Raw genomic sequence first — 18601 nt, forward strand, 5'->3', positions numbered from 1 at the left:
TCAATAATCTTAAATAGCCAGGTGTATAAAAAATTTGATGAACCACTGTGTTAGTGACATAGAAACAACAGATAGTATGTGTTGTATCAGTGAAGAATATTTTCTAAAAAGTCAAAAAAAAAATCGGGGCAATGGCTATTTTGGCCATTAATTAAAATTACACAATCCTCTTATTAAAAGAGAAAAGCCAGGGCGCCTGGGTGGCTCAGTCATTAAGCGTCTGCCTTCGGCTCAGGTCATGATCCCAGGGTCCTGGGATCGAGCCCCACATCGGGCTCTCTGCTCGGCGGGAAGCCTGCTTCTCCCTCTCCCACTCCCCCTGCCGCGTTCCCTCTCTCGCTGTGTCTCTCTCTGTCAAATAAAGAAGTTTAAAAAAAATAAAAATAAAAGAGAAAAGTCACACCAAAAAAAAAAAAAGGGAGAGAGAGAGAGAAAAGCCACGCTACACTCTACTGGATGCATCATAACCATTATTCTCTTATCAAATATTTACTGAGCACCCACTACATGCAAAGAGTGGGGCGAGGCACTAGGGGCCATAAAAAGTATATAGAAGAGGATTTTTGTCTTCAGGGAGTTTATGGTTTTAGAAAAGCAAGTGGATTGAACACATATTTACTTCACCTTTAAAATGACAACAAAAAGCAAACTGCAGGATCTTGCTTAGAGTCAGTCCACATTTGGTATCATGGCTTGAATCTAGCTGCACCTATAGTACATAAATTGATGCTTACGTTCTCAAGTCAGTAAGAAGAGTTTACGCTACTGTAGTTAGGGATGTGCAAAGGGTATAATGATTTTACAACACTATAATTAAAAAAAAACAGTAAAATACAAAAACTTCTACCTGGATTCCCTACTCCCCACACACCCTAAACTCCTTGCTGATCCCTGTAGAGCCTGTTCTCTCACACCTCTGGCCTTCTGTATAGGCTCTTTCTTGAGCTTCATTCATTCATCTAAAAAATACTTTTAAGCACCTATGATGAGCCAAGTGTTGTTCTAGGCACTGAGGCTATAGCACAGTAAATAATACAGGCAAAAATCTCTGCCCTAATGGAGCTTTTATATCCTAGTTTCTGAAATGTCTCCTCAGTCTAGCACTATCCCCGTCTACTCAATGGACTCCTAAACAAGATCTCTGTGATGGAAACTGCCTTGAATCCACCTACTTCCTCTGACCATCACCCTCCACCATCTGCCGCAAAGGACTCCGGAGGCCTAATCCGCTTATCTAGGCTTCTCTAGCACCTACCATAGCAGCTGGTACACTGAAGAAACTTAACTATCCGACAAATAAGTTGATAATCAGTTTATTAATAGTTTAAGCTTTAGAAATCTAGAAGATTCATTTATACAAGATGCTTAACCCCCTGGAAATCCCAAATCACTAAACATTACTGCACACTCGGTCCATTTTTATTAAACTAATAACATACAACAGTATTTTAACACAGAAGTAGTTCTCTTCTCAGCTTATTACCTATTGAGCTGAAAGATTTAAAAGATATTAAACCATTAGTTATTGTTTACACATCAGGTTTTACATTTTTAAAATGAAGCCCCAAATTGAAATATTCTTTTACTTCGTTCATGTCATTTAATACCATACTGATGACTATAAACACACCAAAAAAACCAGAACAAATACTAAACATGCCATTCTCATAGCTTTCTTTTCTAGATGGTAAGTGCAAGCATATGTTTTTCAGGCACTGTAGCAAAAACACCAGCTGTCCCTGCCCAAAATAACTATGGTTCAAAAGTAGACATGGCCCTGACTGACCCACCTCCACTCCTCATTGGATTACTTCTTACACAACAAATATAGGTCAAATCAATTAAAGTAATCTTCCAGAAGTCAACCAAATTTTTTCACTGTGTCAAATATTACTTGAAATGAACTGGTCAGCAACCCAGGATTAGAACTATCTGTTTTCTACAAACACTATTACATAATATTGTTCCTTATAATAATATGCTCTAAGGGCATGCTTTTAATGAGTGTTGACGGTCTTTTAAACTGCTTTGTTTTACTCACATCTTGCTAAAGAAAAGCCTACCAGTAGAGAGGACAGGGAGATATTATACAAAGGACACCAGAAGCAACCTGGTACTTGAAAACTTCTTTGAGGATGATTAGGACACTGAGCACGGCTGCACACCACACTGTATTTGCTCTCACTACATGTGCAAGCTAGACAAGCTCCTTGCAGAAACCGCTTGCCGCCAAATGTAACCTTCATTTCCAATACCTAAAGTAACCTGCAGCCTGATGAACCCCGGACCCTTCTGTGCTGCTCTCTCCCTCCACCCTCTTGGAGTCCATCAGCAGGCTTTACCTTGGGGGGTGACTGCTGCAGTTTGTTGGTATTTCCTGAATGCTGCAGTCTCAGAGCCCGGGGGATAAATTCAGGTGCCAGCGGATTCAACACATACGTCTTCTTGAGTTCTAAAGCCTCTAGCTGAGCTTTGATCTGTTCAAAAGTGATTCCGTGCAGGCTATTATTTTCATGACACAGGGCAATAAACCGTTCCCAAAATTTCCTACAGAAAAGATTTAGAAAATCAGTTCACAGTATCAGTGGATAAAATCACAGAAATGAACATAAGCAACTAAAGATCATTTCGAATTCCCGCTTCCCACCCCAAATCCTCAGACCAACATTCATCTATGATTCAGGTATAATCTTTCTACCAGATCACAAGACTCCAGAAGTGTGATTCTGAAACTATAGTCATGTCAAATATTGTGGAAAATACAAATCATGCTCTCAATTAATTTTGGCTGACCAATGCAAGTAATGTGGTCAATGCTCAATTATCCACCAATCTAGAATGACAGTTTTGTTATCCACATAGTAAGGATTTCAAAACTGTTGCTACCTCATTTTACAGATGATTTGTAGTTCAAGACATACTCACATACACACTATATACATATACAAATATAGACACATACATAAATCAGACCGATTTGAATTATGGGGCCAAAGGAGACTGGTGCTAGATGACTAAGAAAAGCCAACTCAGGACATAAATCTGAGCCACAAAGTAGATAATCCTCATGAAAGATTCTTAAATAACTAGCTATTCCTATATTTTTCTCTTACTTAACAGATGCTTGTAACAAGCAGAACATTAATTAAGAGAGTTTTTAATTAATTATGAAAAATACAGGAAGCTGGAATGTGAATTTTAATGCTGACTGTTCATTTCCTAATCAAATTAATAAATAGGAAAGAAAAAAATACATTCAAAAACTTGTTGCAGTTGGATAGCCGTTTTCCTACAGGTTTGGAAACTGATCTCCAAATATTAAAAATATTAAATACATATTACAAAAGACAACATAAAATTTTTTATTTTTAAATGACCATTATAAATATGCATACCTATCTTTAATAGGAGGTTCAAATAATGTTTTATTAAACTATAAAAGATATATGATGTGGTGTCTTTCCAAGTTGGTATCCTTGTGTCCAGGTGGACAAGAATTAATCAAGATGGTTTCAAGAAGCATAAATGAAAGGGTTTATATTATAAAAGTTAGTATATGAATGGGAATTGGGTTATTAATATATTCAGAAAACTTGGCAGGGTTTAATTTTGAACTACGTTTCTCTTACATATGTCTTTTCTACTTTTTTAAAGGTAAGTTTAAGAAATGGGTCCAAAAATATTTCAGGCCTATATGTCAACAACAGGAAAAATACTACAAAATATTAAATATGCATTTCTGACAATAAGATATAAAGGCTAACAAGATAGTCATTCAGTTACAGGAAGTATGTGTTGCTAAGAAATGCATAATTTTACCCTTTATTTCTATTAAGAACCCTTCTGGGGGCGCCTGGATGGCTTAGCTGGTTAAGCATCTGACTCTTGGTTTTGGCTCAGGTCAAGATCTCAGGGTCATGAGATGGAGCCCCACGATAAGCTCCATGCTCTGTGCACAGACTGCTTGTCCCTCTTCCTCTGCCCCTCCCTGCTCTCTCTCTCTCAAATAAATACATACATACACAAATACATACAATCTTAGAGAAAAAAGCCCTTCTGAAGGAATCAAGGCTTTTCTTTTTTTCACAGTCTGATAGCTAAGGAAGAATTACCTTTTTAAATTATTTTTTATTTATTTATTTAAAAGAGAGAGAGTGTGTGGAAGAGACAGCACAAGCAGAGATTTTGTTTTTATGTTAACCTTGCTTCCAGGATCACTGATAAAACACTGGAAAATCACTTGGCATCCTTAAGTTATAAAGAGTGCGTATATATACACACACAAATACCCCCATGTCTACATACATATGAAATATGATTGTATCTCACTGACTAAATGGAATTTGCTAATGAAGAAACTCAGTTCAAAGGAAGACCTCCTCCAAACACATTGGTTTGGAGAAATGCATGACTCCTCTCTGGCTCTCCCCACTCAGTGCAGATTTATACAAGCATATTCATCACTTCCTGGGAAAGGCAGGGTAACCCAGAGAGAGGAGCTTGGGTTTTGAAGTCAATGTGACATCTGTTTGAGTGAACCATTTAATAGGTATCTGACCTTGGGCAGTAATTTAAATTCTGTGAATCAGGAACCCCATTTAAAATAAAAATAAAATTCCCACATTGCAGGGTTGTTGGGATGACTGAATAAGGCTAAGTGTGCAAAGTACTTAACCAGGCACCTGGCAAGAGAAAACCGTCGGTAAACAACAGCTACTATATTAAGATTCACTGGTTTGGCAAGCTGGGGAGAAGGAAGTTCACTACATTCACTTCAGGTTAATAGATAAATTCTATTTAAAAATACAACAAAAAAGATTATATAACGGTAGCCTTCTAAACTGGTATACTATACACAATTATTCCTTGAAAATTTAATATTTGGAAATATATTAGTTTTTCATAAATACTGAATGGGACACAGTGGAGGTGGGGCTGATTAACTCAAACTACAAAGAATTCATTCCTCTGTTATTATAGTGCCTAAGAATCATATATGTCAGGGCGCCTGGGTGGCTCAGTCGGTTGGGTGTCTGCCTTCAGCTCGGGTCATGATCCCGGAGTCCTGGGATCAAGGCCTGCATTGGGCTCCCTGCACAGCAGGGAGTCAGCTTCCCCCTCTGCCCCTTACCCCATTCTCGTGCTCTCTTTCATTCTCTCTTTCAAATAAATAAATAAAATCTTAAAATCTTAAAATAAATAAATAAAGGCCATATACAAGTCTACAGCTAACATCATACTTAACGGTGAGAAGCTGAAAGCTTTACAAAAAAAGAAAAAATTGCCTATGTCCTCCAAGTTTACTTGTATTATGAGATTAAATTAATTTCTAATGAAATTAGAAAGATCAAAGCACAAATACCCATACCCTTCAACTACCAGCTCTTGGATTAAAGCTGTGATTAAAGTGTCCAAATAACACAGATAATGAGAATTCCAAATTAGCTGTAAGTCACCTGATTTTTTTCTCCCTACACAATACAGTTAACATCTCTGAAAATATTTTGCCTAGCTTATAAATTAATTTGTAGTCCCTAATACACTCCAGCTGAGTAGTAAGAAATAAGCAACCAATAGACCTGGCTACAAGTTAAAAATTAGCCCTAGATAATTCTGACAGCATGGCCTCACAAAAAATTATTCACCTATCTGCTCTGAGAAAAATAACAATTTATGTCAGAGAAGGGATAAAAAATGCTGATCTCATGGAATTTACAGCATAATACAACTCTACAGAAATAGTTTTTAAAAAAATAAAATATTGATAAATGTTTGACATTATTTATAAAAAGAGTTCAAAACAAGTTTGGCTCAAGACTATTGTTATACCTATTTATTCCCCCAACAGTTTCTAATTTTTTTCCCTAGTTTTTTTTTCTAATAAGTTGTCCTATTTTATGTTTTAATCTATTAAATTCTAATCAAACTGTATGTATTCTTAACATTTTTCAAATGATAAATATAAACAAAAATGGTAAAATATCACAGTAATATTCTAACCAAAAATGCTTTCAATGAATTATAAAGTAACTAAAGTAAAACTCTTAGGAGAAAAGCCAAATTATTATACATAGTTTTATTCATTTGTAACTTGGAATTAATATATTCCCTTTCCCAACTTTTTGTCATTAGTGGCCAAAAATGAACAGAAATCTATCTTTTTAATATGAAATTAAATATATTCTGGGGTGCCTGGGTCCTCAGTTGGTCAAGTGTCTGCCTTCCTCAGGTCATGATCTTGGGGTCCTGGAATCAAGCCCTGCGTCGGGCTCCCTTCTCAGTGGGGAGTCTGCTCCTCCCTCTGCCTCTCTCTCTCAAATAAATGATAAAATCTTTAAAAAAAAAAAAAAAGATATTTTACAACAGGACTGTTTAGGTATGCATAAATAAGTCATGGACCACTCAAATTTTGTGGATTCCTTTTTAAAGAAAAGGTTATTTTTTCATAACCTAACCATAAATTAAAACTCCTAGATTCCTTTGTTAATGGCTTTCCCCTATAAAGTATATTAACTTCTTCTGGAGTCTTAAACTCTAATACATGCAGATTATTATTAAAGGTCACAGTTGTCTCCCTTCCCATAGAATTCTTCCCGCTGAAACAGGGAAACAGACAATAAAATGCCGCCATATCTATATCGCAATAGAAAACTTGGTTTAAGCAACTTCCTAGCAGCTCTGTCGTCTACATTAATTCTAACATATCAAAAAGAAATAGTTACCCAAGGCATATTTGGGACTGTCTACATCGCTTTCTACTATCTGAATTCACGTCAACAGGTCCTAGACTATTTCCACAACTTTAAGTAATCCCTAGTGTATTTCTTTTCCATAAAAGAATATAGATTATAAATTTCTGTTCGTTTTTTTTTTGTTAATGGTAACATAATTTTCAACACTAAAAAGACCAAGTCATATTACTGGCTTCAAACAGTTAAAATTCCTATTACTTACATATACATAAGTGTATAAAGAGTAATTTCTTATTTTGATATTTTAACTAAAACATTTTAGTAGAAATACTTCCTTATGACTACAATCTAAGGAATACTAGCAACACTATTCAAAGACAAGTAATAACCACTCCTAACCTCCTTAATTTTAAGACCCTTGGATTAACCAAACACGAAGAATCATTTACACTGAGAAGCCCTGAGAGAAAATAAGTAGAGAAGGAAATTCATCAAAAACAAGCTGACACAATAATGAAGGGGAAGAAATGAAATAATATCAATATAAAATTCAGTCTTCATCAAAGATACACAAAACCACCTCAGGACTCTTGCACAAGCTGTTCCCTCTTCCTGGAGCACTTTTACCCCAAATAACAGCATAGCTCACTCCCTCACCTCAAAGTCAGCTTCTCAGTGAGGGATATTCTGATCACACTCCATAAATCACAAACCAGCCCACTGCACCCCCATCACTCCTAATTCCCCTTAATGTTCTATTTCTCTTCCATTGAACTTACCACGTACAAGAACGTAAAGCCCACAAAGGCAGAGATTTTTAGTCATTTTTGTTCAGTGATATATTCTTAGTGGCTAGAAAAGTGCTTAGAACATAGTAGGCCCTCAGGAAATATCTGCTGAGTGACGACTAAATGAAAGAATACATAATTATGAACATAATGAATAGACTCAAAGCAATGTATTTTTGTGTTCCCACTGGATATCAGGTGACTGAACCTGATTTTAATTAGCCAAGAGGTCATATAAATAAGTATATACATAGGGATGCAAATTACTGTACATTTTCCCCCTTTAACGTCTCAATCAGTAACACATAATTACCTGCATCTTCCAATAGAGCACAGAGCAATGGGATCACCCACCACAGCAACCAGGGATTGTGCTCTTGTGATGGCAGTATTGAGAAGTTTGTAGTTAGATAAAAAACCATAATCTAAATCCTCTGTGGAATCTTCCAGCAGCTGCTCTTTCTTTTTAATCGGTGTCTGTTTATGTTTACAAGTATGCCTTGTACGTACTGTGCTAAGAAACAAAACTCTGAACTGTTTTCCTATAAAAAAAATAAATAAATAAAAGACTTAAGACAAAGCATTTCAGTTTTTAAATGTTATTGCTAAGTAACAAGTGTCAGTGAGAAACTGAAACTCCTATGTCCTGCAGGTGGGAATGTCAAAGGGTATGTAAAACACTCTGGAAAGTAGTGTGGCAGCTCCTAGAACAATTAAACATAAAACTAAAACACAAAATTAAATTTAAGCATAGAATTAACACAGGATCCAGCAATTCCACTTCTGGGCATTTACCCCCAAAAAACTGAAAGCAGGATCTCAAACAGATAATTTATATACCCATGTTCATAACAGCCATTAGTCACGGGGGCAAAAGGTAGAAACAACCCAAGTGTCCATCGACAGATGAATGGATAAACAAAATGTAGTGTATACATACCATGGAATATCATTCAGCCTCTGACACACGCTGCAACATGGATGAACCCTGAAGACATTATGCTAAATAAAATAAGCCAGTCACAAAAGAACAAATACCACAGGACCACACTTATATAAAGTACCTAGAGTGGTCAAATTCATAGAGAGAAAGCAGAATGGTGGTTCCCAGGGGGAGGAGGGAAGTGGGACAGGGCGTTATTGTTTAATGGGTACAGAGTTTCAGTTTCACAAGATGAAAAGAGTCTGGAGACGGATGGTGGTGATGGTTGCACAACAAGGTGAATGTCCTTAATGCCAATGAACTGCGGCATTTTATGTATTTTTGAACTGGAAAGACACTTTCAGAATGAACACATAAAAATGGTTAAATGATAAATTTTTTTAAAAAATTTAAAAAATAGTATTGCTGGAACCAGCCTTAATGATTATCTCGCCTAAGGTCCCACTCAATACAAGGACCATTCCTTGAAGCAAGGTCATCTAGCCTCTCCCTAACCAAAGGCAGATACAGCTGATTGCATAAGGGGGGGAAGGCTTACTGAGACTCTAGTTTGCACATTTTTTCTTACGCTCTTTCTTAAAGTAACACATCTATTTCCTCATTCTGTGACAAATCTACAAATTTCTGAATACAGTTTTAATATCAGTCTTCAGTCTTCTCAAGCCAAACAACCCAGGTTCTTTCAATCATTTCTGATTCCCCCCATGTGGCAGTTTTTAGACCATTACTTATCCTAGGTCTCCTTTGGGTGCTTCCTATCTTACTGGTAATATTCCTTCTAAATGCATGCCCAAATGTCCACTCTCACCATTACCTTTTAACATAGTACTGGAAGTCTTAGCCTCAGACAACAAAAAGAAAAAAAAGGCATCCAAATAGGCAAGGACAAAGTCAAACTTTCACTATTTGCAGACAACATGATACTCTATGCAGAAAACCCACAAGACACCACCAACATAATGCTAGAACTAATACATGAATTCAGCAAAGTCGCAGGATATAAAATCAAAGTGCAGAAATCTGTTGCATTTCTATATACAAAAAATGAAGCAGCAGAAAAAGAAATCAAGAATCGATCCCTTTTGCAATCTCAGCAAAAACCGTAAGATACCCGGGAATAAGCCTAACTAAAGAGGTAAAAGATCTGTACTCTTAAAAAACTACAGAACCCTTATGAAAGAAACTGAAGAGGACACAAAGAAATGGAAAAGCATTCCATGCTCATGGATTGAAAGAACAAACGTTGTTAAAATGTCTATACTACCCCCCAAAAATCTACACATTTAATGCAATCCCTATCAAAATGCTACCAGCATTTTTCACAGACCTGGAACAAATAATCCTAAAATTTGTATGGAACCACAAAAGACCCCAAACAGCCAAAGCAATTTTGAAAAGGAAAAACAAAACTGGAGACATCACAATTCTGGATTTCAAGCTCTATTACAAAGCTGTAGTCATTAAGAGAGTATGGTCCTGGCACAAAAACAGACACATAGATCAATGGAACAGAATAGAGAGACCAGAAATGGACCCAAAACTATATGGTCAACTCATCTTCAACAAAGCAGGAAAGAATATCCAAAGGAAAAAAGACAGTCTCTTCAACATATGGTGTTGGGAAAACTGGATAGCCACATGCAGAAGAATGAAACTGGACCACTTTCTTATACCGTACACAAAAATAAATTCAAAATGGACAAAAGACCTAAATGTGAGACAGGAAACCATCAAAATTCTACAGGAGAACACAGGCAGCAACCTCTCCGACCTTGGCTGTAGCAACTTCTTACTAGACATGTCCCCGGAGGCAAGGGAAACAAAAGCAAAAATGAACTAGTGGGACTTCATCAAGATAAAAAGCTTCTGCGCAACAAAGGAAACAATCAACAAAACTAAAAGGCAACCTATGGAATGGGATAAGATATTTCAAGCCACATATCTGATAAAGGGTTATTATGCAAAATCTATAAAGAGCTCATCAAAATTAACACCCAAAAAACAAATAATCCAGTTAAGAAATGAGAAGACATGAACAGACACTTTTCCAAAGAAGACATCCAGATGGCTAACAGACACATGAAAAGATGCTCAACATCACTCATCATCAGGGAAATACAAATCAAAACCACAATGATGGGGCACTCGGGTGGCTCAGTCGGTCAAGTGTCCTACTCTTGGTTTCGGCTCTGGTCATGATCTCAGGGTTGTGGGACTGAGCCCCACACTGGGCACGGTGCTCAGTAGGGAGTCTGTTTGAGATTCTCTCCCTTTCCCTCTCCTTCCCACTCGTCCCTCGTCCCTCTTCCCCACTCAATATTCACTCTCTCTCTAAAATAGATAAATAAAATCTTAAAAAAAAAATCAAAACCATGTACCTCAGACCTGTCAGAATGACTAAAATTAACAACACAAGAAACAACAGGTATCAGCGAGGATGCAGAGAAAGGGGAACCCTCTTGAACTGTTGGTGGGAATGCAAACTGGTGCAGCCACTCTGGAGAAAACAGTATGGAGGTTCCTCAAAAAAGTAAAATTGAATTACCTTACAATCCAGCAATTGCACGACTACGTATTTACCCAAAGGATACAAAAATACAGATTCAAAGGGGTATATGCACCCCGATGTTTACAGCAGCATTATCAACAATAGCCAAACTATGGAAAGAGCCCAAATGTCCATCAACTGATGAATGGATAAAGAAGATGTGGTACAGACACACACACACACACACACACACACACGCACACGCACACGCACACACAGAGCCCGGAATATTACTAAGCCATCCAAAAGAATGAAATCTTGCCATTTGCAATGACGTGGATGGAACTAGAATGTATTATGCTAAGGGAAATAAGTTAATCACAGAAAGAAAAGTACCATATGATTTCACTCATATGTCGAATTTAAGAAACATAAGAGGTGAACATATGGGAAGTGGGGGGGAAGAGGGAAATAAGCCATAAGAGACTCTTAACAACAGAGAATAAACTGAGGGTTAGTGGAGGGAGGTGGGTGGGGGAGGGGCTGGACGGGGGATGGGTATTAAGGAGGGCACTCGTTGTGATGAGCCCTGGGGGTTGTAGGTAAGTGATGAATCACTGAATTCTACTCCTGAAACCAATATTACACTATATGTCAACTAACTAGAATGTAAATAAATATTGAAACAAATGCCCAAATTCTGAAGGATCTGGACAACACATGATATAGTAGAACTATTTTGTCCCCATAACCTAAAACTGTATTACTCTTACTATTGTATATTCCCATGAAACCTAAAACCTGTAATTATATTGGACTTTTCCAGCACTCACGTGATAGTGTTGCTGCATATATTTAAAAGCACAAACTCAGGGCACCTGGGTGGCTCAGTCACTTAAGCGTCTGACTTCAGCTCAAGTCATGATCTCATGTCCTGGGACTGAGACCCACATCGGTCTCCACACTCAGTGGGGAGTCTGCTTGTCCCTCTCCTCTCCCTCCACCCCTGCCCGCCCCTTCTAATAAATAAAATCTTTTCAAAAAAATAAAAGCACAAACTCTATAGCAACTAATTACCTGAAGGCAATTTAAATGAGCTCCTGGTAACTATTCACTTAGGAACGTCTATAGATAAAAAAACAAACTGTGCCTTTAAAAAATGCATTTAAACAGAATATGCTTGACAGGTACAAGTTTTTAAAAATCTTTATGAACAAATCAGTCTTCAGATACAGTATAGTGACAGGAGGTGGTGCACACTACTGTAATTATAACTATTGCATACAGATGTAGTATGTGGCATTCACACCATTACGGTCACTGAAAAAACCCATTTGTTCCTGCTTCTTTCATCTGGATATAAAAATGTAATGAACACGTAAATGAGCTTGGCCTTTAATTGCCAAATTTGGCGTTAACGAACTTGGTATGAAATGAATACACAACTGCTTGTCCAGAAAAAAAGATCTTGAGAATTAAAAATCAAATGTGCATACACTTTAAGATTTAAGCATCTGAGTAACTTAGTTCATTTCAATTAATACTTACCTTGAACATTTAGCACCCTTTCTACATTAACATCAGATAATCTCTTTTTTCGAAGTTCAGCACGTATCCTAAACACTTGATCGGCATATGGAGTCACCACACCAATACTGCCATCATCCAGCTTCCCCCACGCTACTGGCCACTTCCTTCTCAACTCTTCCACACGTTCCACCACTTCGAATACCTTTAAACAAACACACATGTGCATATTAAAGATAGCGTAACTGAAGCAAGTGTATAAAGGATGCCATTTTACCAAATGCCATTTAAAAACTACCTCTAAATAGGAGTAATGCTTTGCTGAAACAAACAAAGGGAGAAAAATTTTATGTACATTTCAAACAGTAAAATTCTACCCAAGTAAAATGCACCCAGGGAAAACATGAATCTCAGCAACAATCTCATGGGCAAACGGCCTTCGCCCTTCATCCATCCTCCGTTCTTAAATGGGGACAGGTTCAATTTCCTATGTGGGGAGGAGGACAAAGATAGGGCCATGAAACTGGCAACCCCATCTAGGGAGTCAGGGAAGCAATTCCCCACGTTCCTAGTATTTCTCAGTCCATTCACTCAATACGAGGCCAGTGAAATGAACAGCCAACTGAAAGATTTCCTAGAGTCGGTGCCACCATTAAGTCTCAGCAGTACAAGATCTAGCATTGTCACCGTCCCCCACTGATACAACTACGCAAAGCAGCCAGCAGCTAATATAACCACAGTCGGGACTAAGACAAATCTGGATCGGAGAGACACTTTGACAATTCACTGCCTCCTAGTAACACAAGTTTGCCCAAGCCATTTTATTAACCTTACAATGAAGTAACACCATATTCTACCCAACTGAATTTATTCAATCTATTTTAATACAACAAATTGATCAAAGTTTCAATGCTTGGAGCAGTGGGGGGAACAATGATAAATAAAACATGTTCCCTGCCTGCTGAGAGATTGCCGTATATTTAGAAAACAGATTCCATATATATGTATGTATGTATATTCCATATATATATGAAAACGGTAGGCTCAATAGAGGGTCAGGCAAGACTCTAGGGGCATAGAGAAGAAAGTCGTTCTTTTTTGTTTTCTTAAGAGTTTATTTACTTATTTAGGAGAGAACGTGCGCACTCACGAGCAGGGGGAAAAGCAGAGGGGAAGGGGAAGGAGGGGAAAAGAATTTCAAGCAGACTATGCACAGAGCCCAATGTGGGGCTCGATCTCAGGGTTTCACAACCCTGAGATCAAGCCTTGAGTCGAAACCAAAGGTCAGAGACTCAACCAACTGAGCCACCAAGGCGCCCTGAGAATAAAGTTTTTTAAATGTATTTTAAATAACATTATTTAATATTTGTTAATAATATGTACTTATATTTACAATGTTAAATATACTTAATAAAATTTGACAGTATTTTTATTCCTTTCAAGAACTTGAGGGTTATCAGCTAGGATTCAGTTCTCACTGCCAGATACAAACTCAATGAATGACAGAGGTATGTACTAGAGTCTCCCTACTGTCACAATGATTTAACATCAAGTGCTTCAGATATATAGACTGCCCAAGGGTTCTGAAGAGTAAACTGGACTGAAGGCACGGCGCTCTCACTAGAAGGAACAAGAAAGGTGGGCCTGAATCTACTGCAATAAAGAATAAGAAAGAATAAGAAAAACCTATCTTAACCCATTTTGTTAAATATGGGGGTAGATGAAAGTTGGGGAGACACCTCTACTGCCCACCCCACCCAAACACACACAAAGAGTTCCTATCACTAAGCAATACAAAACCATTTCTCCACCTCATCCCTCTGTGAAGGGATGCTTAAAACTGAAGTCAAAATACATAGACTTGGAATGGTGATATAAGGAGCTTGGGGAAACTTCTCTCCCAGACAGACATCTATTAAGCTGGTCAAAATTAGCAGACTAAGTCTCTGGAGATTGATCAAAAACTTTACAAGAAATTGAGAAGCATTTATTCAACAAAGTGTACAGAAATTCAGTAAGAAGAGGGAGGCCAGGGCATTCAAGCTAGGTACTGCACCCATCCCCACACAGCTCTTACAGAAAGGCTATCTCAGCAGCTGAGAGGCAGTTCCCCTCTCCCCTTGCTCCCTGGGATGAAAGAGTTACTCCAGGTGGTTTGGGCAGCTGGTGAGCATCAGATCCCATTTTCCATAGCTCCATGCCGCAGAAGACCTATATTGAACAGTTAACAGCATTTGATTTTCTTACACTGCCTTCTAACTATAGACCTCTGATCAATTTTTAAAAGGAAAGATGAATTACTGTTACATAATAAGACCCATTTCTTTGTAAATAAAATGAGTAAAGCATGGGACTCAAGAGAAGAAAGGGAAATGGAGATCACAGATCAACACTCATTCCTCTAATGACCAACCAAGCATACCCCCTCCTCTGGGTTTCCTGAAGTCCAGAACTCCACTCCCTTGTGACAGTCAGAACCTAACCCCAGAGTCTCTGGCCTACTGGCCCTTAAAGACTTCACCAGGTTTTTGTCTGCTACCTGACCATTTACCCACATTCTCTCTAAACTTAGAAAGTCAGAAATGATAAGAGAACCATAGAGGTTATCCATAATGGCTTAGCAACACTGTCATCTGGGCCTGTATAATCTCTCTGGAGCACAGGATTCTGCAATTCAAGTCTTACTCATTTAAAATGATAACTCATTTGAGGGGTGCCTGGGTGGTTCAGTCGTTAAGTGTCTGCCTTCGGCTCAGGTCATGGTCCCAGGGTCCTGGGATCGAGCCCTGCATCAGGCTCCCTGCTCCGCGGGAAGCCTGCTTCTCCCTCTCCCACTCCCCCTGCCTGTGTTCCCTCTCTTGCTGTCTCTCTCTCTCTCCGTCAAATAAATAAAAAATAAAATCTTTAAAAATAAATAAATAATAATTCATTTGAGTATGTACTACGAAATACAATCATAGTATATGTTAGTTAGCTAACAATAATAATTATATGAAAATAATATTGGCTTTTCTTTTAAACGAAGTCACGTATTTTGTATTTTGTCATAAGAAATGTAAATCAAGGAGCGCCTGGGTGGCTCAGTCGGTTAAGCATCTGCCTTCAGCTCAGGTCATGATCCCAGGGTCCTGGGATCAAGCCCCACATCGGGCTCCCTGCTCAGTGGAGAGTCTGCTTCTCCCTCTCCCTCTCCCTCTGCCTCTTCCTCTTCCCCTGCTTATGCTCTCTCTTTCTCTGTCAAATAAATAAAAAATAAAATCTTAAAAAAAAAGACATGTAAATCAAATATAATCAAAATGTAAATCAGCTTTTGTTTCCCACAGGATACTGATCTTAACAAATCAACATAATACAAAAAGAATAAACTTTACATGCTATTTTCATGTAGATGACATACAATAGGATGTCAACCCAAAATCGTAAATAAACAGTCAACAAGAATAGACCATGTGACTGTGAAAATGTCAATAATCTGCAAAAGAACTAAGGTACCTCTGCATTATTATAAAAAGCTGTGCTATTTTTTTCTTGTACATCTTCCCCTCGTGCTGTAAAGAAAGTTAGTGGGTAGAAATCCTTGTGTGCTGGTTGCTTTCCACTGGCCATCAGTTTGCCCTCATAAAAGAGCTCAGAGGTGTAACTGCCAAAAAAAGACCAAAATAAGTAAATAAATAAATAGTGATTTATTATCAAAATTAACTTTACCCATAAGAAAAAAAATTATATTCACAATAAATGATACTCAATTCTAATAATGCTGCTTTATGTCCATGATTAATTTTAATTCAAACATCTAACACCTATGAGGGCAAGACTATCCCCAAAATTAATCACAGCAATAACAACAGAGTAGGCTCCTGGTATACCATTGGTAAATGAATCTGGTCAGATATGAAGCCAGAATATAGAAAGAAAAGAAAGAAATGACAACAGTCAATACTAGATAAGAATCTTGCTCTATGAGGAAATTGCTAGCTATTTTCCTGGTTAATTCATATTTTTATTTATATGGATCATTTACTTACACATGCAAACACAAAGATATATAGACACTGAAACACATATAACCGAAGGACATTCAAGTCTTCAGCTGCAAAAAGAATACTTTTTACTGATGAAAAATACTAAGTACTTGATTCATTACTGACTGCAGCAAATGACTGGCAACAATAAAGAGAACCACATTTTGAGAGATTGATAAAAGCCATAGTTAAATCTAAATTTATTTTTATAACTACTTTATTGTTTTCAGAGAAACCTAAAAATGGTTTTCACTGACTAACATAATCAATATTACTAAATTATACTAAATTTTAAAAAACTAAGTTTTTGGTGGGGTAGTGACGGGAAAGGAGCACAATCGGGCTTTCCAGAGTGCTGCTAGTGTTCTGTTTCTTCATCTGGAGGCCGCGTTACATAGGTATGTTCAATTTGTGACTGTTCACTGAGCTGTCACTTATAATATTTTTACTTTTATAGATGCATACTGTATTTAACAGAAACCTTTAAAAACTTTATGACTAAGTTTCATGGTTTTTCCTTCCTTACTTGCTTCCTCCCTTCTTTCCCTACTTTGAAAACAGATTCCTTATATAACACAGCCAGACATAAAAGAAACTACTATGGGTTCTGTCAATATATCTGTTTATTACATCATGTAGCTTTACATATATATTACATATTCAGTCACAGAAAAACATCATAACTGGTAGAAACTAAAATTTTAGTTTCCAGGATTGCCTATTTTGTGAAAAATTACAGCTGACCTTTGAGGTACTCTTTTTCAGAAATAAAATTTAACATAATTTGCAATGCCAGGGACACCACATAACTGTGCTGGGTATAGTCTGTCCCTCGTACCAGTGCCATATAGAATTCCCACCCACCAGACTGCAGGAAGTGCGATACAGAAGGGGCAGTTCACACCTACTTGATGATAGCTTCATGGGAGCGGTAGTTCTCACATAGGAGGATCCTACATGGAAACTCGGCAGGGTAATGCTCATAGAGTCGATCAAGTAATGAAACATGAAGGTTTCTCTCCCTGGCAAACTCGCTGTAAACAAAAGGACTGAGCTGTAACAGACAAACATACAGAGAAAATTTAACCAAATACGCAAGTAGCACTTTTTTAACCTACTTCTAAAAAAATCCACTACGCTGAAACCTCTGATGTACTAAATCTCAACATGCTGAATGCTGGAATAAGCAGAATCAAAAATACCTTCTCGGAACAATTTTACTACTATAAAGAACTAGGCTAAAATTTCTAATGTTTTGTTTCAGTATATCAACAGCAGCATAGAGTTCCTACACACAGATTAACAAAGAGCTCCTCCAACACGATAATAAATAGCTATTACGTCACTAACTTTCAGAGATGCAACCCACTGCATCACTGGGGTAGTTAATCAGTTATTTCACTAAAATTGATCAACTATTTAAAAGAGTGAGCTGGAAGGATATACAGCCTATGACTAAAAAATTTAATTTAATAATCAGGAAAATAATGCTTTTTATCTCATAAAGTATAAGGAGCCATTCTTCATCATACCTTTGATGACTAAAGAACAAAATTAAACTACTTTTGGCAAAGAAACAATAACAGAATTTCTTCCTCTTCATTCACCTCTTTCCTGGATGTCATCAGAGCTACAATACTATACAGGTTCAATCTCAATTACAGCAGAAGAGAAAGAACTTCAAACTGCAACTTTGTAAAACAAGGAATAATGCAAAAATTCTATTTCTCTTTCCTTATAGAGGTATTGAAATACATAAAATCAGACACATTCTTTGAGATGTGGGCTATCATTCTGAATTAAGTATACTCTGTTTCCGGGGCGCCTGGGTGGCTCAGTTGGTTAAGCGTCTGCCTTCGGCTCATGTCATGATCCCAGGATCCTGGGATCGAGCCCCGCATCGAGCTCCCTGCTCGGCGGAGAGCCTGCTTCTCCCTCTCTCTCTGCTGCTCCCCCTGCTTGTGCTCTATCCCTCTCTCTCTCTCAAATAAATAATAAAATCTTTTAAAAAAATTTTTTAAAAAGTATACTCTGTTTCCTATGATGGCAAAAAAAATCAACCCTTCATGAAAACACATGCTAGGGACAAGAACTGGGGAATTGTAGGATAGAAAACTTAAATTTATTTTCTAAAGAAAAGT

General features: G+C 37.5%; 1 protein-coding gene across 6 annotated transcripts in view; it reads right to left on the minus strand.

Annotated features, from left to right (window-relative positions):
- Nucleotides 1-18601, minus strand: part of HELZ (helicase with zinc finger) — a 157209-nt gene that overhangs the window by 45988 nt on the left and 92620 nt on the right. For all 6 annotated transcript variants that reach the window (XM_028087428.1, XM_028087429.1, XM_028087425.1 and 3 more), the window contains 5 exons: nucleotides 17369-17514; nucleotides 15931-16078; nucleotides 12460-12643; nucleotides 7794-8022; nucleotides 2343-2547 (listed from right to left, as the gene is read on the minus strand). In XM_028087428.1, the coding sequence (XP_027943229.1) occupies nucleotides 2343-2547; nucleotides 7794-8022; nucleotides 12460-12643; nucleotides 15931-16078; nucleotides 17369-17514 (912 nt within the window). The remainder of the gene's footprint in view (nucleotides 1-2342; nucleotides 2548-7793; nucleotides 8023-12459; nucleotides 12644-15930; nucleotides 16079-17368; nucleotides 17515-18601) is intronic.

The sequence above is a fragment of the Eumetopias jubatus genome, unplaced genomic scaffold, assembly GCF_037043125.1.
Source record: "Eumetopias jubatus isolate StellerSeaLion01/CBP00866 unplaced genomic scaffold, mEumJub1_p1.0 scaffold_10, whole genome shotgun sequence".
Classification (NCBI taxonomy): domain Eukaryota; kingdom Metazoa; phylum Chordata; class Mammalia; order Carnivora; family Otariidae; genus Eumetopias; species Eumetopias jubatus.